The sequence below is a fragment of the Pezoporus occidentalis genome, unplaced genomic scaffold (genome assembly GCF_034315485.1).
Source record: "Pezoporus occidentalis ecotype Australia unplaced genomic scaffold, CSIRO_AGI_Poc_V1 ctg199, whole genome shotgun sequence".
Lineage (NCBI taxonomy): Eukaryota > Metazoa > Chordata > Aves > Psittaciformes > Psittacidae > Pezoporus > Pezoporus occidentalis.
In genome coordinates, this window is record NW_026913844.1 from 571214 (window position 1) to 598653 (window position 27440).

General features: G+C 50.5%; 1 protein-coding gene across 4 annotated transcripts in view; it reads right to left on the reverse strand.

Moving 5' to 3' along the window:
* Positions 1-27440, reverse strand: part of NECTIN1 (nectin cell adhesion molecule 1) — a 90949-nt gene that overhangs the window by 20437 nt on the left and 43072 nt on the right. For 3 of the 4 annotated variants that reach the window (XM_062617618.1, XM_062617615.1, XM_062617617.1), the window contains exons 4-5: positions 27229-27346; positions 24315-24466 (exon numbers count right to left, since the gene is read on the reverse strand). In XM_062617618.1, the coding sequence (XP_062473602.1) occupies positions 24315-24466; positions 27229-27346 (270 nt within the window). Of the gene's footprint in view, positions 1-15609; positions 16257-24314; positions 24467-27228; positions 27347-27440 lie in introns of those variants that run through there. The other variant, XM_062617616.1, reaches the window with a different exon arrangement.

Consider the following 27440-nt stretch of genomic DNA (forward strand, 5'->3'; position numbering starts at 1 on the left):
CAACCTGATCCCTCAATGCTTCGCAGAAACCCAGCATGACAACATACACCTCTTCTGATAGGACATTTGCTCAAAGATCTGCCTGCATCTGTATCCAATTGCAAAGCAGGGTTCCCTTTCTGTTTATCACCTCCCCACACAAAACAAATCCCCATCTATTTCAAGGCTGGCTGGCCAAGGCACTCAGCAACACGCTGCCTCGCTCGCAGACAAGTTGCAAATCAATAGGAAGGAATCGTGATCCTTTTCTTTATGCTGGCAGCTTTGAAGCTCTTCTCACTGCCAGCCTTGCTGGAGTTAATGTTACCTTGGTACTCAACTGCATCCCTGTTCACAGGCATATACGGCTTGCAGATATAAAGCAGCCTGTCCTGGTACAATGCCAGCTCAAAGTAAGCCTGTCTGTGGCCTGGATTGTCACCCTGCTCCAGTGGAAAGGGGTTAGCACTTGCTGGACTCTTTCTGCTGCTAAACCTTTGAGCAAGACGCTGAGATCAGATGATGCATATTTATAATACACCCCACCTGACACATTCCAGGGAGCCTGAGACACGGCAAGTTCACAGAGCTAAATTAAACTGAGTTGAAAAGCTTGGCAGAACAAATACATCCCCAGTTTGGTTTAAAAGACAAGAGCGAGATTGGCTGATGTGAGGCACGCTCCAACAGCATACACATCCCCAGGCACAAGCCGGTTCAGAGCCTCGTGATGCTTTGTGTTTGTAAAGGGTTAATGGAATGCTGTTCTCAGGGGAGCGGAGATGTGAGCTGGTAGAGCTGATGGGCCAAAGGGTGAGATGAACAGCAGGGCTTGCGAGTCACTGGAGGTTTAAAGGGATCTGAAGTATGAGGGAGGAGAGGTGGCATAGGTTTCTCTGGGGGCAGTTCCCTTCGCTGTGTATGTTAAGTGAATCCCTGGCAGGGACAGCTAAGCATCCAGAGGATAAAAGGGACTAAGAAGGAAAAGATGCTGTACACCATTAGCGTGAGGTTAAAGTTCCATCCAACCCCCACCCAGCAGCAGCATTTCCTTCACCCATCCGAGCTGGGTCCCGAATCTCCATGCCCTTTCCTTTTGTCCTGGCCTTAAATGGAGTGGAGAAGGGGACCACGACATCTCAGTGTTCATCCAGAACCAGCTCTGCTATCAAGTGTTGTTCATCTGCTGACATACGCCGGGAGAGGAAGAAGGGGAGTTAGAAAGACGGGTAAGAGGAGTGATTTGGTTAGCAAGGGTGGTTGGCAGGGTTTTCTGAGCAGGAGGAGTGCCTGGGCTTCGCTTGGCAAGAGCAGCCCTCCCCATCCCTGCCTCCCAGAGACTCCTCCAGCTACAAAAAGAGCTCAGGACTGATCTTGCTAACAACGTGCTTCTGGCTCTTCAGTGTCCCCAGGGGCAGTTAAACAAGCAAATGCTCCTGACTTCTCTCTGTGTTGTCCTTCCTCTCCCTCCCACAAACGGGAATCCCTCACAACTGCCAAGCCCTCTATGAGTGACCTGATACATGCCCCCTCTAATTCCGCTCTCTTGAAGTTATGGATATTCTCTGGGTCCCAAGTGCATTCGGAGCATGGGTATCCCACTGCCGAGGTACTAATAGCAGCATCCTTTTAAGATCCCTGCCCACTTTGCTTTCCCCTGTAATTTTTACCAGCCCAACTTAAAGACTTTGCAAACCACTTTGCCCGTCCCTGATGAGGTTTTGGGAGAGTTTGGCAATGTGGTGTGTGGATCCAGCCCTCCCTGGGGTGCCTGCTTTGAAGAGCATGCCCAACTGCAAGTGGACACATGGATCTGCTTGATATTAGTAGAGATTTCACACACATTCCAGCAAAGACAATTGCTTTGCCATTCACCAAGGGTGGAGGCATCTCGGCTCTCTCCAGTTAATGACCAGCTTTCCCCCTTTCCTCTCCTGCAGGAGAAGCAGCAGAGTCATCCTTGGTTAAGTAGCATCTGGTTAAGTAGCTGCTGGCTGCAGAAGCATGTCTGGAATGTGGCTTTAACCCCTGGTGACCTTCCCTTGCAGTGCTTCCCAGTGGCCACGAAAGAGGCTGGGGTTTGGATAGCAGCAATAGGAGCAGTGTGTTAACCCCATGGGATCCAGCAGAGAGGAGGACTTGATCCTTGCAGCTGCCCTGCAGACACCTCTTACTGAGTTGGTTTTTCTTCCACTCCTGGAGCAAAGGTGTTAAGCAGCACCTGGACACATGGTTTGGGAGCTTAGGAATGAGGGCCTGTTATCTGTGTGAAAGGACAGAGCTTGGCAAGGACATCACTGTGCAACAGAAAGGCCAGATGCTGAGGGTGAGGCAGCAAGCAGCCATTTGCAGCAGTGTCCACCCTTAGAAACTGAGCTCTGTTTGTGCACATCCCTGTGCTTTCCACTCAGCCAAACAATGTCTACATTAGGTCTAGATTGTAGGATGTCCCTGTCTCTTCATGCCACTCAATGGCTCTAGCAGAGAGTCTCTAACCCATCTATCCAAATCTCTGCCCTCTCTTCATCCTGCTTGTCCATCTCCACAAATCTCCCTGCCTTCCCAGAACCGGGGGCTTCCCAGCTCAATGCAGCAATATGGAGAGTGCCCAAACCTGTTTTGGAGGAGAAGATGGGCCCTGGAGAAGATGGAAAATGTTATCTGACATTTCTTCTGCCTCCCAACCCTTAATTTTAGTTCTGCTTCATTTCCTTGCAACTCAGCAGAGTAATGAACAATCAAATCCCTTTAGCAGTTTGTTTCTTCTGCTGTACAGTTTCAAGGAGGTGATGACACTTTAAATTGCCTCTCCTGGAGGAGGAAGGGGCCAGATCCTGAACCCCATTACACTGTAGTGTGTCTCTCTTGATCTTAGCAGGCCGCCCAGGGCACATCGTGGTCCCAAATCCATGTTTAGTCAGAGATGCAGCCTTGCTCCCTCGATGAGTCCATTAAGGTCATGCTATTACAAGCAGCCACCAGATGAATTGTGTCAGATAGAAGGTACAGGCACTGCAGCTCAGACTCTCATCATTTGCGTTAATAGAGTTAATTTGCTCAACAATCTCCAGCAGCACTCCTGGGTATGTCTCACTCTGCTTGGCCACATGCCCTGGGTCCTATTTGTCTCCTGTTGCCTCCTGGATGCTTACAGCACAGGGCAGCTGTATCTTGGATGTTCCCAAAGGATGAGATCAGTTCCCTGTTTGCGTCTGTGCAGAGAGAGGTGCAGACACAGGGTATGTGCTGCAGGGCAAGGAGGAACCGCTCTGCTTCTGTGTCATCTGGCCAAAAGGGCATGAACAGTTGTGCGAATGGAAAGGTGGACAGGGCTGCAGTTCTCTTACTTCCCCTGGTTAACTGCTGCCTCCTCTCCTGCTCCTCACATGCATCCTCCTGACCAGTGGTGCTGAGGGTGAGATCTGCTTCTCCCAAGCCAGGGCTGTAACTGTGCCTGCGCTGATTTAGCAATAACATCCCCAGCTACCTCTATTCAATCCTGCTCCAGAAGAGAGACAATGGGGCAGAAAACAACTCAGACGTGATGCTTCTGACCCTTCTCCTGTTTTCTCCCTTCTGTTAATAGGAAACTCCTAACACACCTTCCCTCCTAACTTCTCAAATGTCTACAGGACAGTCCCTGCGTTAGCGTGGAATTTAAATCAATATTTAGCCATGTAGACTTAATTCAGCTGGGAACTTCTTAGCTGGCACATAGGGAGCTTCCCTCATGTCCAATATACATCAAATGCAAAAGCTGGAAAGAGAGCGATCAGTCAGTATGCAAGAGAAGCTGTGAAGGACAGGCGATGGATACAAAAGCGAGGGTTCCCCTGGGGAATACGACGGGAACAAACAAAATCCCTGCAGTGCTCTATAGTCACTTTACCAGATGGATATGGTCAAGGGGGCAGTAACGATTCAGAAGAAGGCAGGAGATTTGAATAACTATTCATGATCTCTCTCTGGAGACCAACAGCCATTTGTTTGTTGCTTCTAAGATGACAAAACAATTGCCGCATGTTTGAGGATGACAAGAGCAAGGAGCTTGCTGGACACCATCTCCTTGGATACTCCACTTAGTATAAGCAAACAGATAGGTTGAAAGTCTTAGCTGAGGAGATCCCTAACTGAGTCCTGTTAGGTTTTACTGTACATTAAAACAGTTGAATTCTAGGAGGGTAAACCCTAGCAGGCTGGAAGAGGACACAGAGAATGTCTTGAATTGCTGGCATCCAAGAAAAAAAGCTAACACAGGTTCCAGTTAATAAAGAATTAATAAAAGGCAGGCATAGAATCAATGCCAATCTACCTGGTTCATGGGAAATAGCTCTTGTCAGTCAAACACAATGTCATCTTTTGCCTCCTAAACCAGTCATCTCGTCAACGTAAGCGCAGAGGTGGAATGGAAGATAGATTAAGACTGGCTAGCTGACAGGTCTCGGAAGGAGTTGTCAAGAGGAAATCACTGTCAGCGGGCACATTTCTACATAGTCTGCAAGGAGGGGTGGTGGTTCTGATGCCACTCGATGCTTTCATAGGGCTGGTGGAAATAATGACCACCTCAGTGCCTTAGCAATCCCTGGAGGAGACAGAGGTTGGTGGATTTATACAGAAGACCATTAATACACCCAGGACATTGTAATTCAGCCATTGCAACGCTCTGGGAAGAGGACCGAGAAGGGAAGAATGCAGAAGATGCTGGAGTATAGCTTTACAGTAAGTGTATTGAAACTGGACCTTAAGCGATGCTTAAGACAGAAACCAGTGCCAACCTGCAGCAGAGAAACAGGGCTGAACACGGAATCTCAGAGGCTGCCAGCACCTATCAGTCACAAGGTGATGCTGCAAACCGCAGACAAACCTTCCCCATCTCTGCACTTCTTTCTCCCCACCCTAATCCTCTGCTGTGTGTCAGCCTTTTTGGCTCAGCAGTCAGTGACCCCCTCTCCGACACAGGAAATGTTATTGGCTTCGAGGAAAGAGCATCCTAGGGAGGGGAGAAGGGTCTCAAAGCCTCTGTGGATGGTGCAGAGCTCCCTACACGCATCCCTCCGTGCAGGGACCGGCTTCACACATCCTCCTCTTCAGCTCCCCCTATTCTGTTGCTCAGGTAACACTTTCAAGGCAGGTCCTCCAAGGAAATTTTTAGGTCAGTTATAATTGGGAAACCTCGTGTGGAGCTATAAAACATCAGTTAATATGCTGGAACTATCTAGTTAAATGCCAATTATAAAACCCCATAAGCTCCTCAACTCAAATATATTAATAACATAATTAGACATTCATTGCTTATGCAAATTAAAAGTTAAGTTAATCGGACATCAAGGAAACCCCAGGAAGTGACCATTTAAGTAACTAATTTCTATTTAATTATGATTTCTTCCTATTATAAAGCCCCCATGCCATTATTTCTCGACTGCTCCACAGTGTTTACCCATTCAGACTTGGCATTCCCACTCTGGTATCCATTCATAATACCAGACAGCTGCTGCATTCATATCAACAGCCATGGTCCTCGCACAGCTGGCAGCAGCTGGGCTGGCTGCCCCTCCTACTTGTTGCTCCTTCTCCTACCTCATCCTTGTCTAAGATATTAGGAAGGGCACAGCCGGTATTAAATGTCCTCCAGGTTCTGTAGATTAAGAGGGGGTAGAGGATGAGGTATGCACCAGATGCATGGAAAAGCATCTGCTGGGGATGGTGACAGGGAGCATATGTTTGTACACATCCCATAGGCAGAAGTGAGCTCTCATGAGCAAGATAAGGATTTAGTTCTCCCAAGTCTGCCCCTGAGCCTTCTCCTCTGGTTCCCTGCACACCTTCACTGAATTCATTTCACTTCTCTGTATCACCACCCCCAAGGGAAAGGGGAAAAATGATGGACCTCAGGGGATGAGTGTTTCATGATCAGATCAGCTCCTTGGGCGGACAAAACTGTGTGCCAGCAGAAAGCTACTGTTCATTATGACTGTAAGGCAGTAATTGAAAGGGCTGGGAGCTACAGCAGGACAATAAGATGAGATGGGAAATGAAGTGGTTTGTCCCTTGAGGGATGGAGACATTTCCCCTGGTGAGCCGAGGCCCTGCAGCCAAGGCCATATGGATGGACTCCCTCCCTCCAAGCAACAGGCAATCAGTTAAACCTGACGGGGGTGAAGTTGGCAATTTTCTTTTCAAAACAGTGAGATAAACAGGCTGCCAGGAGCAGAGAGATAAGGGAGGAATGGAAACATCCAGGTGCCCTCTCCCCATGGGGCTAGCAGGGGCTCACAGGCAGAGGGATGGAGGAAAGCGTTCACTTTGCAAAGGTCCAGATACACCAGGGGCTTGGGTGCAAGGCTAGGAAAAGGCTTGGCACTAATGAAAGAGAGAAACCCTTTCCTCCCACAGCTCCTCAAAGGGCGCTCCCTTTGATCTCTTCACATTTGATCCCTATTAATCTCCCGGGATTTAGCCAGCGCTGAACTGTTCCTCCTGATCTCCCCGGCGAACTACGGGACAACGTTTTCAGCAAAGAGCATTTAGTGCCTCTTTGCAAGCATTTTCTTCCTGGTTCAGACAGAAACCTCTGCCTGCTTCCTACGAGGACCTGTGTTTGGTTCAGCAGTTGTGAAACCCACAGAGGAGGGATTGGCCCTAACTCACCTTGCGCTGGGCTTAGTCAGATGAGGTGAAGGGAGCAGCTCCAATGGTTGGTATCCGTAAATCACTGCCTTTCAGTATCTCAGTCCCTGAGGGGTGATACAACGTTTTTAACCTACATTTTAATAGCAGACACGTTTATCTCTCTGTGCCCTTGCTTTGCCTACACGGCCATGCCTGTGCAACACGGATCCGGCTGAGTTTTAAACAGGCTCATCCTCGTTCTGTTCATCACCTGGCAAATCCTATACAAGCGAGAGAGCCTGCGTCTAAACGCATCGGGGAAGGCTGTGAAACGCATTGTTTGGAGGGGGAAAGAAGCAGCCCCCCTTGCCTTCTGCCAGGCACCACTGAGAGCATCAACAGTGTCGCAGGTCCCCCAGCTGGAATACATTTGCATAAAGCAATTTCCTCTAACAAATACGTTCATACAAATCAAACTCAGGATTGCAAACGCTCTGAAACCATGAAAACAACCTCACCGTACATATTTGTTACTACAAGTGATTCACCCAGCGCTGCTCTAAACCGACAAGTTTCCCTCAGTTCCACTTTTCCAGCACTAGGTCGAAGAGATTTAATGGTATGTGTGACCTTGAGTGCTTTGCTTTGAACTAAAGCACAGATTGCCCCTTACCTCACGATGAAGTTTAGACTGATGGTGATGTATTTCTGGACTGGTGGCCTGCAGCCTGACCTGTCTCCAGTGCTCCCACCCCTGCATATCCAGCCTGGGTCCACATCTCCCAGTTACACTGCCTTTCTCTCTGGCTGTTGCAGCCCTTTGTGCTTCCAGCTCTGAGTCTGCCATGAATGTGGTTTTGAGTGTTGTGCAAGACGTTAACCCCAGTATGGGAGGGACACCCTCCCAGGAGCCAGTGCCCAAGGGTATTGGGCAGGTTGCCTGCTAATTCCCTGATTACACTGGACTCTATGTCACTCTCACTCACTATATATCCTACTTAGGCCACATTCATTGCTATGGGTGGAAATAAGCATAACTCCATTATAGGCCGAAAAGTTGAATATGCTCACACCATTGAGGAACCTGGCTCTGTCTCTCCACCATGGACATTTCAGCCCTGAATTCCATGTACATCTCCCAGGTCCAGGGAGGGAAATTGGATGGCATTTGCTCTGGTTCAGACTGGCTTTCTGCTGCCGGACCATGCCCAGCAGTGGGCAAACAGCCTATGAGCAAACACAAGCCTCTTGTTCATCTCCTCCTGCCCTGATCCAGCTCCAACCCTGACTCTGCTGCCACCTCTGCTGATCGTCAGGGCTCTGAAGTTGCTGTTGGGGCCAGCAGCGCTCTCCTGCAGAGATGTGGCTTTGAGAAGGGATCCAAGCCACGCTGCCATTTTTCCATAGGCTACATGCATTGCTGGCATTCCCGCCCCCAACGTGTTTCTGTTTTGTTCCAGAGAAACACAATACTTAGGGGCACTGCATGGGACTCGCTTCCCGCTGTGTTCAGCTCTCTGCAACCTGAGCTGCTGAGAAGAGGCCCCATGCAATGGGTTTTATCCATCATCGCTTAACTGTAAGACATGGCCTGGGAAACCACCGCAGCATTTCCCAGGGGCTCATCGCAGTAGGACCATGGGCAAAGACAGCCCCTCCTATCCTTCTTTCCATCCAAGAGCCCCATCCCAGCTCCCTGGTGATCCCTTTTCTTTCTCCTTTACTTCCCTACCCCCAAACTTGGCTGATGTGGATGAGCCAGCTGCTGGGGATCCAGTTCTATGCCCCTCTGCATCTCTGTCATGGCTGGTCCTAGGGCTACTGACCTGAACCGCTGCAGCTGAAGCAAAGCTACACCTCCAACATCTTGTCACGACTAAGAGGAGCTGCAGACAGGGGAAAAGGAGAGGAGTAAAATATGTGGGCATATAGACACAGGCCAGCTAGTGGTCACAACTCCCTTGGCTGTGTTGAAGCCTGATAACAAGAGTGTTCCTGGCTTTTGCTCTCTTTGCATCTGAGGAGAGGCTCCCCAAGGCTTTATCTTTAACCCCTTCCAAAGTAGAGGTGCCCACTGTCCTTTATCAGCTGAGCACCAGTCCCTTTAGTGGCAAGGGGTTTTGAGGGAGCCTGTCTGCCAAGCAGCACACAATGCACTGATCATCTAGCCTTGCATCAGAGCCTCCTGCTGCTCTGGCTCATGCTCCATGCCTGCTTTGCTGCTGACTGGGAACGAAGAGTCTGCACCAAACCACTCCTTTCCAGCCTAATCCTGAACACTTCCTGCTCTGTCCAACCCACCTCTTCACAATGGAGACCAGATCAGTTCAGATCTGGGTCAGGATCCCTCTCTCTGTGCTGGGGTGTGCTGGGGTTTGGCTCAGATCTCCAGCACATCATTCATGCGCTGAAGCTGGGTGCAAAATTCCTTTCCCAGGGACTATTCCGCTCCCTAGGCCAGAGCCATGGCAAAACACCTGTTGATATCACTGCAAGGAAGAGCATGGGCATTTTCTCTCATCTCTTGCTTGCTTTGTCTCTCCCTCCCTTGCCAAAGCCTGAGTCTTGCAGAGTTGTCTGCCTTGATCTTTGGGAACAAGGCTTGCTTTGTAGCGTATATTCGCAGTCAGGAGTCTGAAAAGCCAGGGGAAAGACAAACTGCTCTTCCCAACGCAGAGATCAGTAACGGAGACGCAGGGATGCAGTTTGACTGATCTTGCCTCTCAACGGACCTTTAGCATCCCTATAGCATTCAGATGTTTTCAGTGTGCTATAAGAATACCCTACTGTGTCAAATCAAAGGTTGGCCCGTCCCAGTACCCTGGCCCTGCCCGCACCTAATTAACAGTGCCTAGAGGAAACCTAAGAAGAGAGCAAGTGTGTATTGACATATTGCCAATAGCCTGTCCCATCTGCCATAGCTAACAGCAACTTAAGAACTTCCTAAGCTAGAGGCAGTGTCATAACTGTTAACAGCTTTCGATGGATTTTTCTTCCCTAGGTTCTTCTAGGGAAGAACTCTTTCAGCTCAGGTTACCTTTAGACATCAGCAGCATCCTTTAACAAGGGATTTCAACGTTTACATTGATAAGGGCAAACGCTCCCACCTCCTTTTGTCTATCTGGAGGCTGCTGTGAAGAATTCCACCTAATACAACCCAGTCCTCTGCTGTCCACCTTCTCCAGGCCACTCATTGCTTGGCACATCTCTTAACCCCCACCCTTGAGCCTTCATCTGCAAGCAACTCCCACTACACAGTACTGCACATCACGGGAACAGCCCTAGGTCACTGGAAAGCAGATGCCATTTCTGCTCCTGTGACTCTCCTTGCAGCTTCACTCCCAGGTTGCGATCGGCGCAGTCACAGAGGCACAAAGAAAAGGAAAATGTCTCTTTTTCTTTTAAAATTCTTTATTTATAAAAAAGTACATTTTTTCTTTTTTTTCCACAGCTGAGCCACTATTGGGTTTTATACAAGTAAAAGGAAGGGTGATGCAACACCCTGCCCACACAACTTAGAACCATGAAAATGCCTCCCTGGACCCCAAACAAACAAATTACAAAGGATGGAAAACGAAACGAAATGAAACAAAACCCAAACAAAAAAATCATAAAAGTCCATTACATTATTATTCTTATTATTTTTATTTTTTATTTTTTACAAAAGCACTTACAACACAGATTACAAAAAAAAAAAAAAAAAAGAAAAGAAAGAAGTGGGGTTGGGGTTGTTTGTCTGTCTCTAGTCTTTATTCCACAATTTAATTACAGCAAGAGGAGGAAGAAAGAGGGATCAAATCACTGCAGTTAAGGAATTATGCTTCAAAAACAGAAAGGCAAAAGAAAAGAAAAATCAGATCCTCAGTATGAGAGTACCTCCACCAATACCAGCTTATGCTAGCGGAGGATCGGACTCCATAGGCTTCTTACATTCACCCCCAGGTAAATGCCATATGAAAGTCACACTGGTCCAAAGTACACTCATCCCCTTCTCTAAGGCTTGGGTTTCCTTCCCTTGCTGGTGGACTGAATCCTCCCCTTAGCCCCATTGCAGAAGGCAGCACCCTCTGCTCCAGCACCCCAGCCCTGGCTGTGCTCTGCTATCATAAGCCTGGCAGAATGAAGACCAGGCATCAGCACACACGATGCTGGCAGCATCACTTCTCACTGGGTCCTAGCAGAGCAAAGAGACCCCAAAACTTCAATGGGCCTGGGATACCCCCCCATTTCCACGGTATGAAACCCTCTAGCTCTGTGCAGCCTGCAGGCACAACGCATTTGCCTCCTCAGTGGGCTGGGCAATGGGGTTTCCCCTCCGCTCTTGAGCATAATGACTGGTAGCTGAACCTACAAAAAGCTCTGTGTGTGTGTGTGTGTGCGTTTGTGCTTATGCATGGAAAAGAGTAACAGCAAAGGAGAGCAGCAGCTCCTGTTCTAATTTCATTCCCTCCTCTAATTGCTTGAAGATCAATCTTTTGAATCCCTCTCTCTAACCCTCAGTGATTCCTGCTGAACAGTTGTTGTGTTCCTTTTTTGACTCAACATCAGGAAAATGGCTCCCTTTGTCCCTTATGTCTTTGCAATCAATTTGGTGCTACCATTTGGTTTGATTTTTGTATCTTTACTCAGAAATCTTCAGGGTTGGTTTGGGTTTTTGTTGGTTTTTTTTCTTTTTTAATCGTTTTCTTTTTTTTTTCCCTGGCTGAATGAAAATGTTTTAACAACAGGGGTGGGGTGGGGGAATCTGGCAATTAAATAAGGGAAAATAACATCACCAGGGTGAATGGCGATGAATAATCTCAGAGCTAAACCCCAGCAGGAAAACAGCTGGGGTGTCTTTGTACATAAACTACAGGCTTGTTTTGGGTTGTGACATCGATGCGTCTGCATCAGTACCACTCCCTGCATACACACAGGGGCTTGGCCCGAATTCAGCTGCATTTGCTTTGTTGAGATGTGGGTGAGACCCAGAGCGATGTACCACAGGGCTCAGGCTGACCTCCCCTCATCCGCCTGTTCAGCTTTCCCATAGGCACATCTTAACGTCTTGAGGTACCACAAGTTTTGCCTCAAGTTGCCATTCAGGATCAGGGCTTGGGAAGGGAAAAGCACCATGTTGATAAGTCTCTTCACTGGCAAGAACCCAGCAAAGGAATGTGGACAATGATACCTTCAAATGGAAGTAGGGCAACCGGCCATACCTCCAAGGCAGCTTCCAAAGTCTCCCAAATGGAAGCTTCTGCTTGTTCTTTGCAGCGTCCCACAGGGACATTTTACACCTCTTTAGCACCTCTGATGAAAAGGGGGTAGAGAAGCAGGGGAGTTTTCACTTGAGGTAGCCTGAGGGTCCCTGGGAGAGGTGCCTCAGCTGGCCCAGGCTGTGGGGAGTGCATCACCACTTAAAACCGGCAGCTTGACTCCAGCCTGCCAGGATCTGGACCAAAGCAAGAAACTGAGGCACAAAGGGACAAGTGACACCGTCCCCCAAGGTAAGAAGATTGCCCCTCTGCCTTCCCTCGCAGCCCTAGGGACCACCAGGAGGCAGATTGTCCCTGCAGGATGAGTATGGCACCGTCTCCATCACTCTGCTCCCCTGCAGAACCTCCCAGGATACACATGGTCTCGGATTTGGCATCTCTACTGAGCCCACCCTTGCATTGGGGTAGCAACAGGTACCACTTTCTTCCTGACGCAGCTGGAAAACCTGATCTAATTTCCTCCAATGACCCCCTCAGAGCAATTCAACCCGGAGAAGGGAGCGATGCTATTACTGGATCAAAACAGCTCTCGGATGCAACATCAATCTGACTTTTTCCCTGCACGCTTCTTTTTTCTTCTACCTTGCTTCAGTTTAATGGCTAATCATTTGGCTAATTACCACCCCAAGAGTCTCTAGGCCAATTAGGTGACCTTGCAAGGTCCAGCAAGAAGCAAATCACTGCACAGAGGTGGCATTTCTCTATGGCTGTGTGGGTAACGGCACCCATGCAGTAACGCTGAAGGATGAAGGGGGATGCACTACTGAGCCTTGAGCTACCTGAACCTTGCGGGGTACCTCACTGCTGTGCAATACTGTCTAAGGAACTTCCACTCCAGGCTTGCCCAGGTTCTGGATGAGGAATAACCATCTGACCCCCTTTCTGAACCACTCTGATGAGCTAAATGGCTGAGCTCTTTGCTATGCTTGTGCTGGTGGCAAACACGAAGTGTGATGTGGCAGAAAGAGAGCTGGATATAGGCTTGTCGTGGTTTAACCTCAGCTGGCAACTGAGCACCACACAACACCTGGAAGCATCATATTGCTTTGCTATCTCCTCTCCTTTCTCTCAGTCCCACTGTTTTTCTGAGCTAACTCTGTGGATTGTGTATGAATGGGCAATGAAGAAGCCAAGGAGGCTACATATCACAGAATGACACCTCTAAGTGCAAGGCTAACAGCTACCAAAGCGTATTTCATAGAGCTCCTTGTTCATACTTCCTGCAAGCCATACGTTATCTCAGGAGCACTCACACTGGCCCCTTCTCTCCCAGGTTTGTCTGCTTCATTTGCAAGGCTTTGTACCTTTGGTCTTTAGGAGACAGCTTTGCTGTGGGCTTGCACCCTGGGGGGATGCAGAGTCAGTGCAACGTGAACTTGCCAATGAGTTCAGTGGTCCCTGCCTGTGACTGGTGCAGAACATGAAAGAATCACTGCTGGACCCTGCAGGCTTTATAAAGGGTTGTTTTCATCCAAACCCATTTCCTCGTGGAGCATCTCTGTCCTGGGGGAAATGTGCAGAGGAGGGGCTGTGCCACTGATTTCCACTCTGCGCTTGGTCATGGACCACGAGGAGTTTGATGTTGGCGGTGTTGTCACAACCCTTTTTAGATCCTTGTTGTGAAATTCAGATCTAAAGGATGATTCACTTGAGAAACGGGCTTTGTGGAGAATCATCTCTGAACCACAAACGGCGCACGCTCTGAAGCACATCCCTTGTTACATTAAAGTAAGCAGTGGCTAAGGTACAGTGCTCAGCAATGCTGCTCTGTCCTGATCCAGATTATAGGTTCAATCCCAAGAGATCCCAAGGGAATCTCTGTCTGCCCTGCTTTGAGTGGACATAAAGCAGCCTTCCTGTGGCATTTGGCTGCTCTGCCAGAAGCCAGGAAGCCTGAAGGGCTGGCAGGAACAGCAGAAAGATTACAGGGTAACAATTGGATTTCCCATTCCCTCACACCGCTAACACAATAAGAGCAAGCTACAAAGTGGGGATGGCTCAGGCTGAGCCTCAGTTGTCTGGACCAAGCACCACACACAAAGGAAAGCATTGAGGGCTGCCTGGATGAGAGATCTGACCTTCACTCATCCACGTGGGTCTCACTCTCCACCCTCCCTTTTGCAGCAGGATAGCTACTGGATGCTACGGAACAAAACCCAGCGGGTAAGGCAGGAGGAGAATCAGTCCTGCTATTTTCAGATGTGCATGATAACACAGCTCAGAAAACTGGGGATTTCTTTTCAAACAAAACATTTATTTGTACATCAACTTAAAAAAAAAATTAAAACAACCCCCAAGAAGGAAAATAAGCCCCGACCCAGTGAATCTGATCTGGATATGGTCAGTGTCAGAGGGGCCCTGAAGTCTGGAATCCCACTTATCCACAGAGCAGCGATAGCAGCAATCCAAGCCTCCCCATCACAACACAGTAGCTCAAGGGAAGGAGGACAAGATCAATACCCCAGGCTCACTCAATCCTGCCCTGTCTACCAAGGCTCTGCTTAGAAGAGGGATGTGATATTGAAGGAGTGGCAATCAATGCAGACTAAGCAATGGATCTAAAGGCTGGGGTTGTTGCTAGGAGAGTTAAAGGGAAGTACCCCCATGCTCTGACACCCCCTCCTCAAAAAGAAGTGTAAACACATGACAATTAAGTCTTAGTGGTATAATAAAACTTAGGGGCCTGATCCTGTGCTGAAGCCCTCCAAGACACTGGATGGTACAACTGGGAGATCTGCCCTGCCAGGGCCAGGCAGTGGGGCTGTGGAAGAAGCAAAGTGGTATCAGTTGGTCCCCTTCCCCAGGCGAGGTGTGTGCAGGACCATAGGGCCAGAGTTAACTCCTCTGTGGCTGGTACGAGCAACAACAACAGCAACAAGAACAAAAAGAGCCAGTATTTCTCTGAGCCATCACAGGGGGGAAAATGTCAGCAATAAATACTCCTTTCCTTTCTTTTAAAAGAACACTCAAACAAAGACAGAAAATGAAAAGCCAGGAAATAACAAATTGCAGGAGGAAAAACGGCAGCTGTTTCCCTGCCCTGCTATCAGCCCATGCACCTGGGATTTGTTCTAGGGCTTTTTCTCCCCCCTTGCTTCTAATTCTCCTGTTTCCCTTCGGAGTCATTAGAAACTGGGGAGTGGATCTCCCCAGGCACGCAGTGGGCAATGGGATACCCAGACCCCACTGAAAACAAAGAGATTAGGGGAAAAAAAGTCAATCAGTTCACCCTATAATGGCACCTACGTTTCCATCGCCATAATCTTTCCTGGCCTCTGTCCTTCTATGGACAGCCCACTTGACCCCCTCCCAAGGTTAAAAAGCAACAAAGAAGACAACATACAAACAAATTCCAGTGTTTCAGGGGTGCGGAAGTGGGAGGAGGAACCTCGGGGAGGGAAGCGGGGCCGAAGGGCACTCTTTGAGACATGAAGACACAAACAAGGGTGTAATATACAGGCTGGGCAACAGTCGTTAAAGCAAATAGTAACACCTAAGCCACCGACCAATACAAACACCACAGAAGGGGACGAAAAGTCATCAAGGGAAATTAAAAAGCAAAACCAAAAAAAAAAACCGGAGAAAATAATTACCCAACCTCCCACCTCCCCCCCCCCCCAAAAAAAATGATCTGTAAGCAAAGCTGCCCCCCCCTCCCCTCGCATCCAACGTCTCTGCTTGAGCTCCTGGGGCAGGCGTGCGTGTGCAGGGGGGGTGAGCACTGTGCGTGCCAGTGCGTGGTGCGAGCGGCCGCGCACGCCCGGCAGGGATGCAGGGGAGCGGGAGGGCATCGCTCGTGGTGCGTGTGTATGGATGTGGATGCATGTGTGTGTGCGTGTGTGTGTGTATGGAGCGATGCGGTGCCGAGCTACACGTACCACTCCTTTTTGGAAATAAAGGATCCGTCGTTCTGTGAGACCATGTTCTCCGCGATGTCGAGCTGCTCCGGGTCGTATTGGAAGCCGAGTGTCCTTTCGTCGTAAGGTTCGGGGTGCGCCTCCCCTTCGTCTACCGTGAAGTAAGGCCGCTTAGCATCCTCCTCGTATTTGTTGGGGCCCCCCAGCTTGCGCTCGCCTCCTGCATCCTCATCCTCATCTTCATACGTGCTGCCGCCCAGCGGGCCCGGCTTCTTCTCGTCGTCCGAGTCGTCGGGGTACTGGAGGTTTTGGGCCATGGGGGGGTGATGCTGCGGGATGCCGGCCTTGCTGTAGCCATTGCCGTACACGTGCTTCTTTGTGCTGTAGTCACCCTTGAAGGTGTGACGCCGGCGCCGGAGTACCACAAAGAGCACCACGGCCACCACCAGGACCAGCGAGACTCCTCCCACTATGCCCCCAATCACCGGTGTGGGGATGTTCGGCTGCACCATGGATTTGCGATCATCGATTGGAGACGGGGTGTAGGGAAATTCTGGGTAGGAAAAGACAGATGGAAGGGGGAACAGTGTCAAACCATGCGGAAACGCGCCCTCCCTCCATGCTTTCATTGCCATTTTTGTGGGGTGACGGGGTGGGAAGATGAGGGTAAGGAACAGGGAAGGGAAAAAGTAGGGAAAGGGGAACAGGGTGCATCCTCAGAGGGAACAGCGCACGGGAGCTCTGCTTAGCAAGGGGAACGCAGCGTGCTGTGCCAAGCTCGCCAAGCCTCATGCAGGAACAGGCTGGAAGCAGTGTTTCCCTTCCCACCCCACCTGGTTTCTCCAGACGAGCTCAGATCCCACAAGCCCAGTGCCTTGAGTCCAGACGCTTGCCATTTTACTGGGTGAATTTCAGGTCCAGTTTACCAGAGCACACCGACAGCCCCAGAGTGCTCCTGCTGGGGAGCAAGACCCAGACCCCGTTCCACAGTGGGCAGGGAGCTGCCATGGCTGCTCCTATAGGATGCCATGCTAGATCAGCCCCCTTTTCTTGGCATCCCAGCTTGGCTGACCCCAACCAGTGCAGGTCAGGCCAGAAGGCAGCAGCACTTTGTGATCTGCCCTCCCATCCGCCCCACAAGTGATGTGCTCAAGGCCATGGCTGGCTCCTGGACCCGCTTACTGCCCTGGCTGTACCCTGCAGCACAGGGGCACAGCCCTCCCACTGTTCCTTTTCCTTCTGCTACCGCTGTGGCCAGCTGAATGCCACTGCTCATGCTAATCTTGCTCTTGCAGTTACCCTGACCTATTTAAAGAAGCCATAAATCACTCAGAGAATGAAAAGACATCACAAAGAAACTCTTCTCTCTTTCAGTTCAACACCTACGCTCGGGCACAGATAAAAGTTTGATCCAGGACTTACATCTATCTTCCTAACGCTCCCTGGGCACAGTTACAGCCCCTGGCCAAACTCAGCTTTCACACACTGCCTGTTGAGCATCTCTGTCTGTGGGGCATTAAGAACCAAACGGCTCTCTTGGTACTTTGCCTGCCTCTGAACTTAGCAGGCTCCTGGTTCATGCACCCCCCCACACCATGCTCAGACCCCTCACACTGCTTTCTTCCACCCCCAAGGCCTGTCTGCAGTCCTTGTTGGCTGCTCTGGAGCCTCCTGGCCCCCACATTTTAACCCAGCAGCCAAGGAGAGGCACAGAACAGCCAGCAATCTCAGCACACCCTCCCAAAAGAGCAGCCGGGATAGGGCGATGCGGAAGGAAGGGCTCAAAGGCAGCACATTTAAAAGGGATATGAGGCAGAGCCTGCTTCTTGCTCCCTCTTCTTGTACCTGTGGGTCTGCCTGCTGCTGGAAGTCACATTCCTGCGTTAGAACAAGCAGGAGCTGGGCAGGGAGAGGGTTTCCCTGCAGCACAGCTTAGCCCAGCTGCTGAAGGAAGAGGGTAGAACAGAGCATCCCCAGGGTAGAGGCAGCTCCTGAAACAGCTGCAGGGTTTGGACCAGGGTACTGAATTCGAGCAATTGCTGGCCTGATCCTTGTGGCAGAAACGTTTTGCTTGTGCCTGAGAGCTGTTTCGTGCCTGCCTTTCCTGAGACATCATCCCGACAACAGCCTCTTGCCTCGAGCAGAGCCTCACGATCCCAAAACCACACACAGAGCAGCACACTGGGCAGAAAGAGCTGGAAGACAGGCAGATGGAGGGGCTCCCTGCTGTAGTCAGAATGAGGAGCAGCAGGCAGGAGCCAGCATCCCTGTCCAAAGACAGCCTTCAGAGCAGGAGCGAGGGCATGTCTTTCAGCACGGGGCTGGTTTCTGGAAAGCCAAAGCCCCACGTTGCATCAAGAACACATGGCTTGTCATAGCCAGCTGGTTCATACAAAACCCCTCTGCAGAGGCAGCAAGAAATGTCACGTCCATCCCCTGGTAACCCTGGCTGCTGAGGGCTCAGCTTCAACCGCACAAGCACCCATAGGGCTCTTTCTGCCCTCACCCACAGCACCTCCTCAGCCTGCTCTTTGCCATCACAGCCTCACACACCCCACAGCTCCGGTCTGAAGCCTCTTCCTACCCAGAGCAAGGCATGGGCCCCAGACACGGTGTGCATGTCCCTGGAGCCATACTGATCCCCTCTGCCTGCAGCGCTGGAGCACAGACACATCTGAGAGCAGAAATCTGTGCACGATTTCAAAAGGAGCTTGGCCCAGTTTTCTATTAAAAGCCTCATTAACAGCCCAGGCTGGACGCAGGAAGCAAAAGGACGAATGTTTTCCTACCTATTTTTTCCCCTGCCCTTTGTGCTGCCCACCCCTAAGATAGCACTCTCCTACATGCCACCCCCCTGCCACTGCCAACGCCGCGGACACGAACACTAACACGCTGCTGTGTTGGATTTCACACGTTGTGCAGGGAACAAACTATTTTCTGCTCGGATCCCATCCCCATCCTCCTCGCAGTGGCCCAGTTCCCATGCCAGAGAAAACAAAACCAAACTGTGGGAAGAAGAAAGAAAGATGGGAAGATCGCAAGCCAGCAGCCGAAACCATCCCCTCCCTACCCACGTAGCTCCCTCCCCGCTCGTCCACCCACCGCACTCCCCCGGAGCCTGGAAAACCGAGTGGGGATGCTGATGCGGAGGGGGACCAAGAGAGGAAGAGGAGGGGGGACCGACCGGCTGCTGGGGAGCAGGGCAGGGCACAGGCCCGACACCGCCGCTGGATGGCGGTACAGACCGCGCTGCCTCCGCAGCCCATCGCCGTGGCCGCTGGGCTGCAGCGAGCGGCCAGGCCGGGCTAAGCCGATAAGGAATGGGGGGGGGGGTCCCCGGCTTGGGGCAGTGTTTCCGCCTCGCAACAAGGTGCAGCCTCCTGCTGCTATGGTTCGACACCCAGGTAACGTGAACTGATGGATGGCTGCTCCTTCATCAGTTACAGGCTACCCAGGTAACTAGAAATGAACGACCTGCGACAGGTCCAGTCCTCAGCAGGCGCTGCTTCACACACAGCCGCTGCTGTCAGCCCCACAAAGGCGGATTTACCCCTTCGTGCCTGGGGTGCACAAGAGAGCCTGGGCAGAGGGGGCAAAGTGTGGGAAAAGGATCCCCCTTTTTGTGTCCGAGGGGTGCGTGAAATCTCTGGGAAGCAGCACGCAGCCTGAGCGTGCCTGGGGGGGGACACGACACCATGTGAGAAATCCATTAGGAAGAGCCTGCAGAGAATTAAAGCCGCTGTGAAAAGCGGGCTGGAGAAACAGGAGACAGCAGAGCAGAGGGAGGGGGAACAAGCCAGGCTTTAATGCCAGCATAAAAAGCCTCCCCCTCTCCTGCTCTTCCCCCCCCCCCCCCATAAAAGAGGGAGTGCTGTGTGAATAGGAATTAGAGCAGCAACACTATCTGCCCGCTGCCCAGCTCTGCCAGCTGTTGCATTCAGCCCTGCTTCCTGTCCCCGTGCCAGGAGCCGGACCTCGGGGGCAGCAGCTGGGAGCGCAGGGAGATGGGGCCAAGCCCACAGGTTCTCCTCATCCCTCCATGCAAGGCTCCGAGCATCCCCCTGCCCCGGCTCCTGCCCGCTGCCATCAGCACCCAGGGACAAACCAGGCCTTCCCCATCACAAAATACAGGGTTTAAAAACCACGTCTTTCTTCTAATGGCTCGTTTCCAGTGCGAATGAGACGCATGCAAATCATCCTGCCTGTCCATCACCCTGCCTTATCTACTGCTTTTTGAACCTGCTGGCCAATTTCAGTGCTATCTGACAGAAGAATGAGCCCGAATTATCCTATCATAAAGCTCTTGGAGAGAGCTGGAGTGGGATCCTTGGTAGAGGTGCGAGCTAAACCTCATTAGACATCAGAGAACCCATGGGGACAAGAGGCTGCTCTCAAGGGCAGGAAAGGCCCAGATCAGAAAAAGCTTTTTTTTAGACATCAAGTAATTCTTCTAGGATATGCAGATCCACAGGAAACCAGCTTTCAAAAGCCCTTCTGCTTTTCACACTGCTTCGATATTTGAAAAGATACCATTTCCTGTGGACACACTGCTTCTTGAAGTTACCTTTCCATCCTTCTTCCTTCAATCATAAGCGCCAAGGAAAAACCCAGCACCAGCCAAGGTTCTCGCTGTAGCCATGGGCATTGAGGACAACGTCAAACTCCATAAGAAATCACTTTCTTGACATGTATCAGCTCAAGCTGCTCCTGGCGTGAAGCTCTTCCAGAGGAAGACTCTGGATTGGATTTCCTCTTGCCTTGCAAAACCAAACACCCACCGCAATGGGAAGCAGAAGGGGGCATAGCCAGGGTGAACAGCGGCTCCGGCAACCTTAATTCCAATGGGGCTTCCCAGTTCCTAGCTGGTCTCAGCAAACACAGCGGTGATCGTGTGGGGTTTGTTAAGAGACAGCTTGCTGATGGCAAAGCTTCCCTTGCCACTCCAGTCCATGCCAAATTATCCCAGGGCTGCAATGCCAGAAACCTGTAGCACTATCTTCTTCCCTTTGCACCGATGCATGCCCTTCGCTGGCTTCAAGGCATCCTGCTTTTCCTCTCCCTACCAGGGATTTCTGTTCTCCTGCGGAGCAGGGTCATGGGGAGAGGAGGCAGTGGGGATGGAAAAACCACTGGCAGCTAATCCAGAAGTTCAGCAGCTGCCGCTGGCATTTCAGAGCGTGACGGCTTTCAGGCCAGATGCCAAACGTGTCTTAGGTTCTAATCTCTCTGTCAGGTCACCCATCGCTTGTCACTCAAGTGCTGCTCCCCCAGGGGCCCGCTGGCACAGACGCCATCAGACAGGACGCAGCAGACGCTCCATCCATGCATCCCAAAGATTAGCATCAGCCAGACCCCCAGGCTTGCTCCTCTGTAGCCCCTGGCCCTATGTCCTCCCATCTAAAGCAGCCACGAGCAAACACTTGCTGGTGCAGCATCTGGGCTTCGGGTGCACTTGCATTTAACGCTCCCCAGAACGAGCATCCTCTTCAGGGCTGCATGGCAGAGAGCTCCAGCGAGCCCCACGGGCTGTCTGCAGTGACCTTGCTGGGATGAGATCACTGGTGGTGTGCAAATAACTCCCTGATGCAAGCCAAGCAAATGGGGGGGCCATCAGCCCCTGCCTGCATGTTGCACATCCAAGGCCAGGGCTGCAAAGCTTGGCCCTGGGCAGGGAACAGCACAGAGTGTCCATAAGCTTGCTGTATCCTGGAAGAAAGAACCCCTTCCTGGCCTTGGGAAGCAGGTGGGAGCCAATACATACATGCCAATGTGATGCTCTTGCACCCTGCATGCACGCGTGACTGCAGGCATGCAGGTCTGGGAGGCCCGTTTGCATGCCAGGATACAGGCTGGGGTCACACATACGTGTATGTACATGACACATGTGCACGTGTGTGCGGGCATGCAGGGATGCTCATGCAGGTTATAACCACAGCCTTTTAGAAGTCACCTAACCGCCTGCAATAAATAGCTACATGTCACACTACATGGCTTGGCTGCAACTGACAAAGGTCCTGCAAGGCAGGAGAAGCTATTATGGGAACAGATTGCTGGAATAAAATATTAGATTTCCTCTTATCAATCTCTTCAATGTGCTATAACTCTAATAGAAGTGCTCAGCCTTCTCCCTGCCAGCAAATCGCCCTCCCCAGGAAGGGGCTGAACTATCCCTGCACTCCTATCTGGAGCCAGGGCTGGGAGGAAGGATGCTGTGTGGCAGGAGGGGATGGGGGGGGGTCTGTACCCAGGGAAACAGGAGGGGGAAAAGCTGCTGCAGGGTTTTCTCTGCATCAGCTTTCTGTTTTTATTCCTCCCAAGGCTGGCTGCTCCCTAGATTGAACTCCATTTATTGCATGCAGCTCTTGAAAGAGGTTTCGTGGTCCACTGACAATCCCTAAATTGCCTGCAAGACCCAAACAAATGTACCTGTAATAGCTCAGCGAGGATGGCTGAGCCCTCCCCAGCACTGGCCTAATCGGTCCTTAGGGAGAGCTGGATAAACATATTCAGATCCCATGAATTATTAAAGGCGTTTTTTTATGTGGTGGAGGCCTGGCCTGACAGATTGCCTGGTAATCCCTCCTAGCCAGGCAGCTGCGGGAGCGCCCTTCCTTCCCTCTCATTTAACCTCAAACCCCATAACCCGCTCCTTTGGGAATAAACTGAGATTACAGGCAGGCAGACATCAACCCGACATCATTCCCCCCAAACCCCATCTCCCTTGCCAGCACAGCATGAGGAGGATGCTCTACCATTCCTCTAAAGAAACACCAGGAAGGGAGACATTTCCTAAAGCCCAGAGGAGGAACCCACAGGCTCTTGTCCCTAAAGGAGCCTGTGCCCATGCAGGCAAGTCAGGCTGCGATGCTATTGTGCTGAGACAGATAAGATGCTGGCAGGTGGCAGAAGGAAATACGAGGACAAGGCTGTATCTGGTGTTTCGGAACGTGTGCCCTGACACTGCAAGAGACAGAACGACAGCAAGAAACGGACACTCTATGCAGAAATGGAAAACGAGTCATGGTGGAGAGAGCCCATTCCTCTACGTCTTCTGCAATACCCATCCCACCTCCTCCTCTGCGCCTGGGGACCGAGGTAGGAGGCTTGTTCCCCCCAGTTATTGCTTCCAATGTGACCCAAGGTGCTTGTTACTGTGTGGGATTGTTTTCTATTGCTGATGGGAAGCACGTCTGATAGTTTGTACCAGGCACTTGTCCCAGAAACACAGCGCCTTTGGTGGCAACTGCCATTAAATGGCCCGTGGCTGAATGGATTTTGACCTTCCCCTTGGCTTCGGGTGGTTGGGCAGGGATGGAAAGGGTGCTGTGCCACATCTGTCCCCAACAAAGAGCTGTGCTCTTCTCCTGCCTTTCACTGGCTAATGAAATATCCCCCAGAGAAAAGCATACACCAGCAGGCAAGGATCCAGGACAGGAGGTGTGAATTAAAGGCTTGCTACAGTTGATAATGATCATAAATAAATACTTGGTAATTAGCATCTAATTAGCACATCCCATCCACTGACCTCCAAGCACTTGGATAGAAAAGATTAGCCTTATTTACCCATGTTGCAGAAGAGGTGGCGAGGGTGCCAAACACAGTGTTACTGCTAATTTCAGGAGGTCAGCTGCCCAGGCCTCCTCTTTATGCTTGCCCAGCACTTACCACTATAGAGAGTGGGCGAAGAGAGCAGCAGCTTGCCTCCCCTGATAAGCCCATTTCATCACTCCCAGGTCAGGCAGCTCCTCCAGGACCGGGGTGGCTCAAGGAGGTGTCCTGCTACCAGGTCTGATTTGCCTCAGGCTGGACAGCAGGTAGGGGTAACAACCCCAGCACCTTTCCTGTATTTCCCATGCCTTGGGAAGACCCCAGTGCACCTCATTCCCCATCCGGTTTGCAGGCATCACTGCTGTCAGTGGTACCTGCAGGACACAGGCTGCTCCAATGGTCCCTGCTGGGAGCCTGGCTGGAAAAGTGGCCACGTGCCCTGCTTTGTGCTGCCTGCCCACCTTGTCTGCATCCCGTGAGGTGACTGCTTTCTGCAGCCCAGACAATGCTGCTCAAGCGCTACTCACAGCTGCTTGGTAACGTGTGGCGGTCAGACGAGCAAGTGCACAGACCAACCTGGCCTTGGAAGGAGCATTGCCTAACATCGCAAACACCAAACATCATCCTGAACACCAGGCATCATCCTGAACAACTGCCTCATCCGTCTCATGCTTTACTGCCTCAGTGGTAGTCCATATCCTCATCCTGCTCCTTCTTCTACCTTCTAACAGATGTCTCCCTGTTGTGCCTTCGCTTCTGACTTATCCAATAATCTCTCTGAATCCAAAGCAGAAGACAAGGGGGGTTGGAAATTGAATGTATCTTGGTTTAAGAAAGGAAAAAACAAGTAGAAAGGAGAAAAAATCCAAGCCAAAACCAGGACAAGCAAAGAACTTCACTGCTCCCTTCCCATCATGAAAATTCCACCCCTATGAGGGGACACTGGTGATTAAAGCACACATTAAGGAGACATAACTGGTAGCTGTCAGCCACCCGTACCCTTCTCTCCCCACCTCCTCCTCCTCCTCTTCCGTCTCTCAAAGCACACCAAGTGTTTTCCTACCTGTGACATTGACTTCCACCAACCCTGACCGGGTACCGATGGCGTTGGAGGCCTCACAGACATAGGTGCCAGCCACGCTGTAGGAGACGGGCCCTTTAAAGTAGATGGTGTTGTTCTGGATTTCCACGCTCCCTGGCAGAGTCCCATTTGGCCTGGAGGAAACAAAGAAGGTAAATCCATTGAATGATGAGAACCAGGGTCTTTATATGGATTGTTTGGGGTGGTTTTTCCCCCCTTTCTCTGTGATTACAAGGGAGATTGGACATATCGGGGTCACCTCCAAGCCTGACTTTGCATTTGATGGAATACACAGGAATGGGACATCAACCTGACCCTGGTTTACTCCAGTTTCCTGCCCATGGAAGTCTCCTGGGCAGCTTATCAGCCAGTGTTAATTGCAACTCAGCTCGAGTAAAGCAGTGCTGATTTAGAGCCCTGCCACCTATGACCTGCCCATGTCAGAAGAGGTGTGAAACTGGCATAAGGCAGAAGGAGATCTGGAGATACACACAATGAATGAACAAAATCAGACAAGAAATAAAACCAACCCCCCTGTGTGTTAGGAAAAGACACACATGGCCTGGTTATTCTTAATTACTGAAGCAAAGTAAAGTAATTACTTCTCTTAGGCAATTAAAAATTACTCAAGTCATTCTTTCCCCTCCTCCCACCAAAGATGTGCACATATTGTCAGCAATTTGTAAGAAACAAAAGGGAATAATGGGGGTATAATTAGGTCTGTAAAGAAGTGCCTAAATGCACATGCACATATTTTGCATGTCTACGTGTACACATAGGCACATATGTATAGCAAACACTTCAAGTCTTTCTCAGCTACATCAGGCCAATGATCCCAAAGATGTTAGAATACAACAGCCTAACGTTGATCCTCTGCCTATAGGGCCCTGAACTAAAGGGCACATCTGAAATCTGTGGTGTGTGATGCTAAAAAAGGCTATTGCTTCCTTTAACAGCAACCCTGACTGTTGCTCTTCAGGGATGGCTAGCTTTTACATTTCAACCAGGAACCAAACATCATCCATCTTCCTTCCTTTCTTCCTCTTTTTCCCCCCAGTCTCACTTGCTTTCTCTATTTTCCTCTTCTTCCACCTCCATTGTCCTTATCTTCAGCTGAGCTCCATCGTTCCTTTCCATCCTCTCAGGTCAATAATCCTATATACTGTCCTAACTGACCCATCAAGTGTGCCAGAGAGACTGGGGAATCAGGCTGAAGCACTGTCAGGCTTTGAAACCCATACTCTGTAGCTCCTTGCTTTCTCTCTCCATTATTCTTCCCACAGCTCCTTCTCAAAGCAAAGTATTGATGCTCCCAGCTGTACGTCAAGAAACCCTTGCAGGCTAAAGACAGACAAATGGACATATGCCCAGCTCATAGAGAATCCAATAGGAAAAGAACTCTTTCCAGCGTTGACAAAAAAGGCATCAACCAGATAAGCACATGGGGACCAACTCAGTGCCTGGCTCACAGAGATGCTGTTCCCAAGAATCCATTTCTGCCAGAGCTGACTTTATTACCCACACAGTGTATAAACCAGGTGTGCAATGACACATAATAGTCATGCAGTGCCATGCTCAACCCTAACACCTGCATCCCCTGTTGTGGTTGAACCTAGTTGGTAACTAAACCACTTTCTTGCCCAGGGCTGCAGACATCACCTGGCTGAGACATTTGGCACCTGGTGACCCCGTGCTTCAGCTCTCAGCCTGACTTCAGCATCACTATCGTAGCAGGAGCAGACTGCTCCAACAGAGACCAGGGTCAGTGACAGAGCCCCTGCCGCAGAAAGCCTGGTGCCCAGGAGCCCAGCAAGCATTCAGCCTCCAGCCTAGATGTGAGCAATAGCAGAACAAAGGGATGAAATGACTTGCCCAAAAGCACTGCAAAACCCTGCCTTCTGTCCCCAGCTCCATCTCACAGGGCTTGCTTCAGCTCAATTCATCGGTCCTGCTGCACAGAGATAGCCTAAACTGGAATCTCTTCTGCCTTGGTGCCACAAGGAGCATCTTTGCCTCTACCGCTTCCCTGGCAATGTTGCGAGGAACCCAGAGAGTCCCTTGGAGTTTAAGTCGAACTGGCAGAACCAAGAGAGCAAGAGAAAGGGGAACAAGAACTAGAAAGAAGGCAAGAAAAACAATCCTCTTCAGCCTTTCACTGTGAACAGTTTGAGCTGGGAAGCAGAGTTAGGAGTGAATATGCCTAGCTCCTTACAAAGCCATTTTGAGAGCCTCTTTCCTGATGACAAATGCCAGCTGAAAAGAAGAAAGGATCCATTTGATCTTTCTTTTTTAAAGCTACACGAGTGCCTCTAGAAAGAAAGAGGGAGAGAGAACCACACCAGGTTGCATCAATTCCCATCCGACTCCCCAGACACCCCTCACTCACTCTTCAATCCCTTTAGTGCGTTCAAAGCAAAAGCTGAAACCCTGAAGGATCGGGAATTGCTTCTGTTTAATGTCAGTCACAGGAGGATGAGTGTTCCAAGGGGGAGCTCCTGCTCACTGCTGGGGCTGATTCCAGGGAAAGGCTTTTTGACATGGAGATAATTTTGGTGCTATTTGTGCCCCTTTAAGGAAGGGAACTCTTGGGTTCTTTTTCAGCTCTCCTACTGACTCACTTGACTGCTGCTGGGCAAATTATTCACCTTGTCATATCTCAGCTGCTTCACATCACCACAGCAGGATGTTATTCCAGTGGGGTGAGAATAGGAAGTTATCCAGGGTATTGAGGCTGCAGTTGACCAGCTCTCCCCTCACATACACAGGTTTTACCTTGGACATCATCACTGACAGTAATGTGACCAGGCCCTAACTGACCAGAGGGTGACTGAGGTTTCCTTGTTCCTGTTTGAAGATCATATGTGCTGCTCAGAGGAGTAGCACTGTAGACACTTACAGCTTCCATTCATAGGTGTGAGCTGGGGGGTTGGCATCAGATTTGCATATCAGCTTCACATCCTTCCGGTTGAGGAACCAGTTGCCATCAAAGCCCTCGATAGTGACTTCTGGCTCATCTGCAAGGGGATGAAAAAGATGGAAGGGCAAGATGGAAAAGGAGAGGAAAGAATCATGGAAAAAGAAGAGGGAGAAAATTAAGTAGGAAGAGAG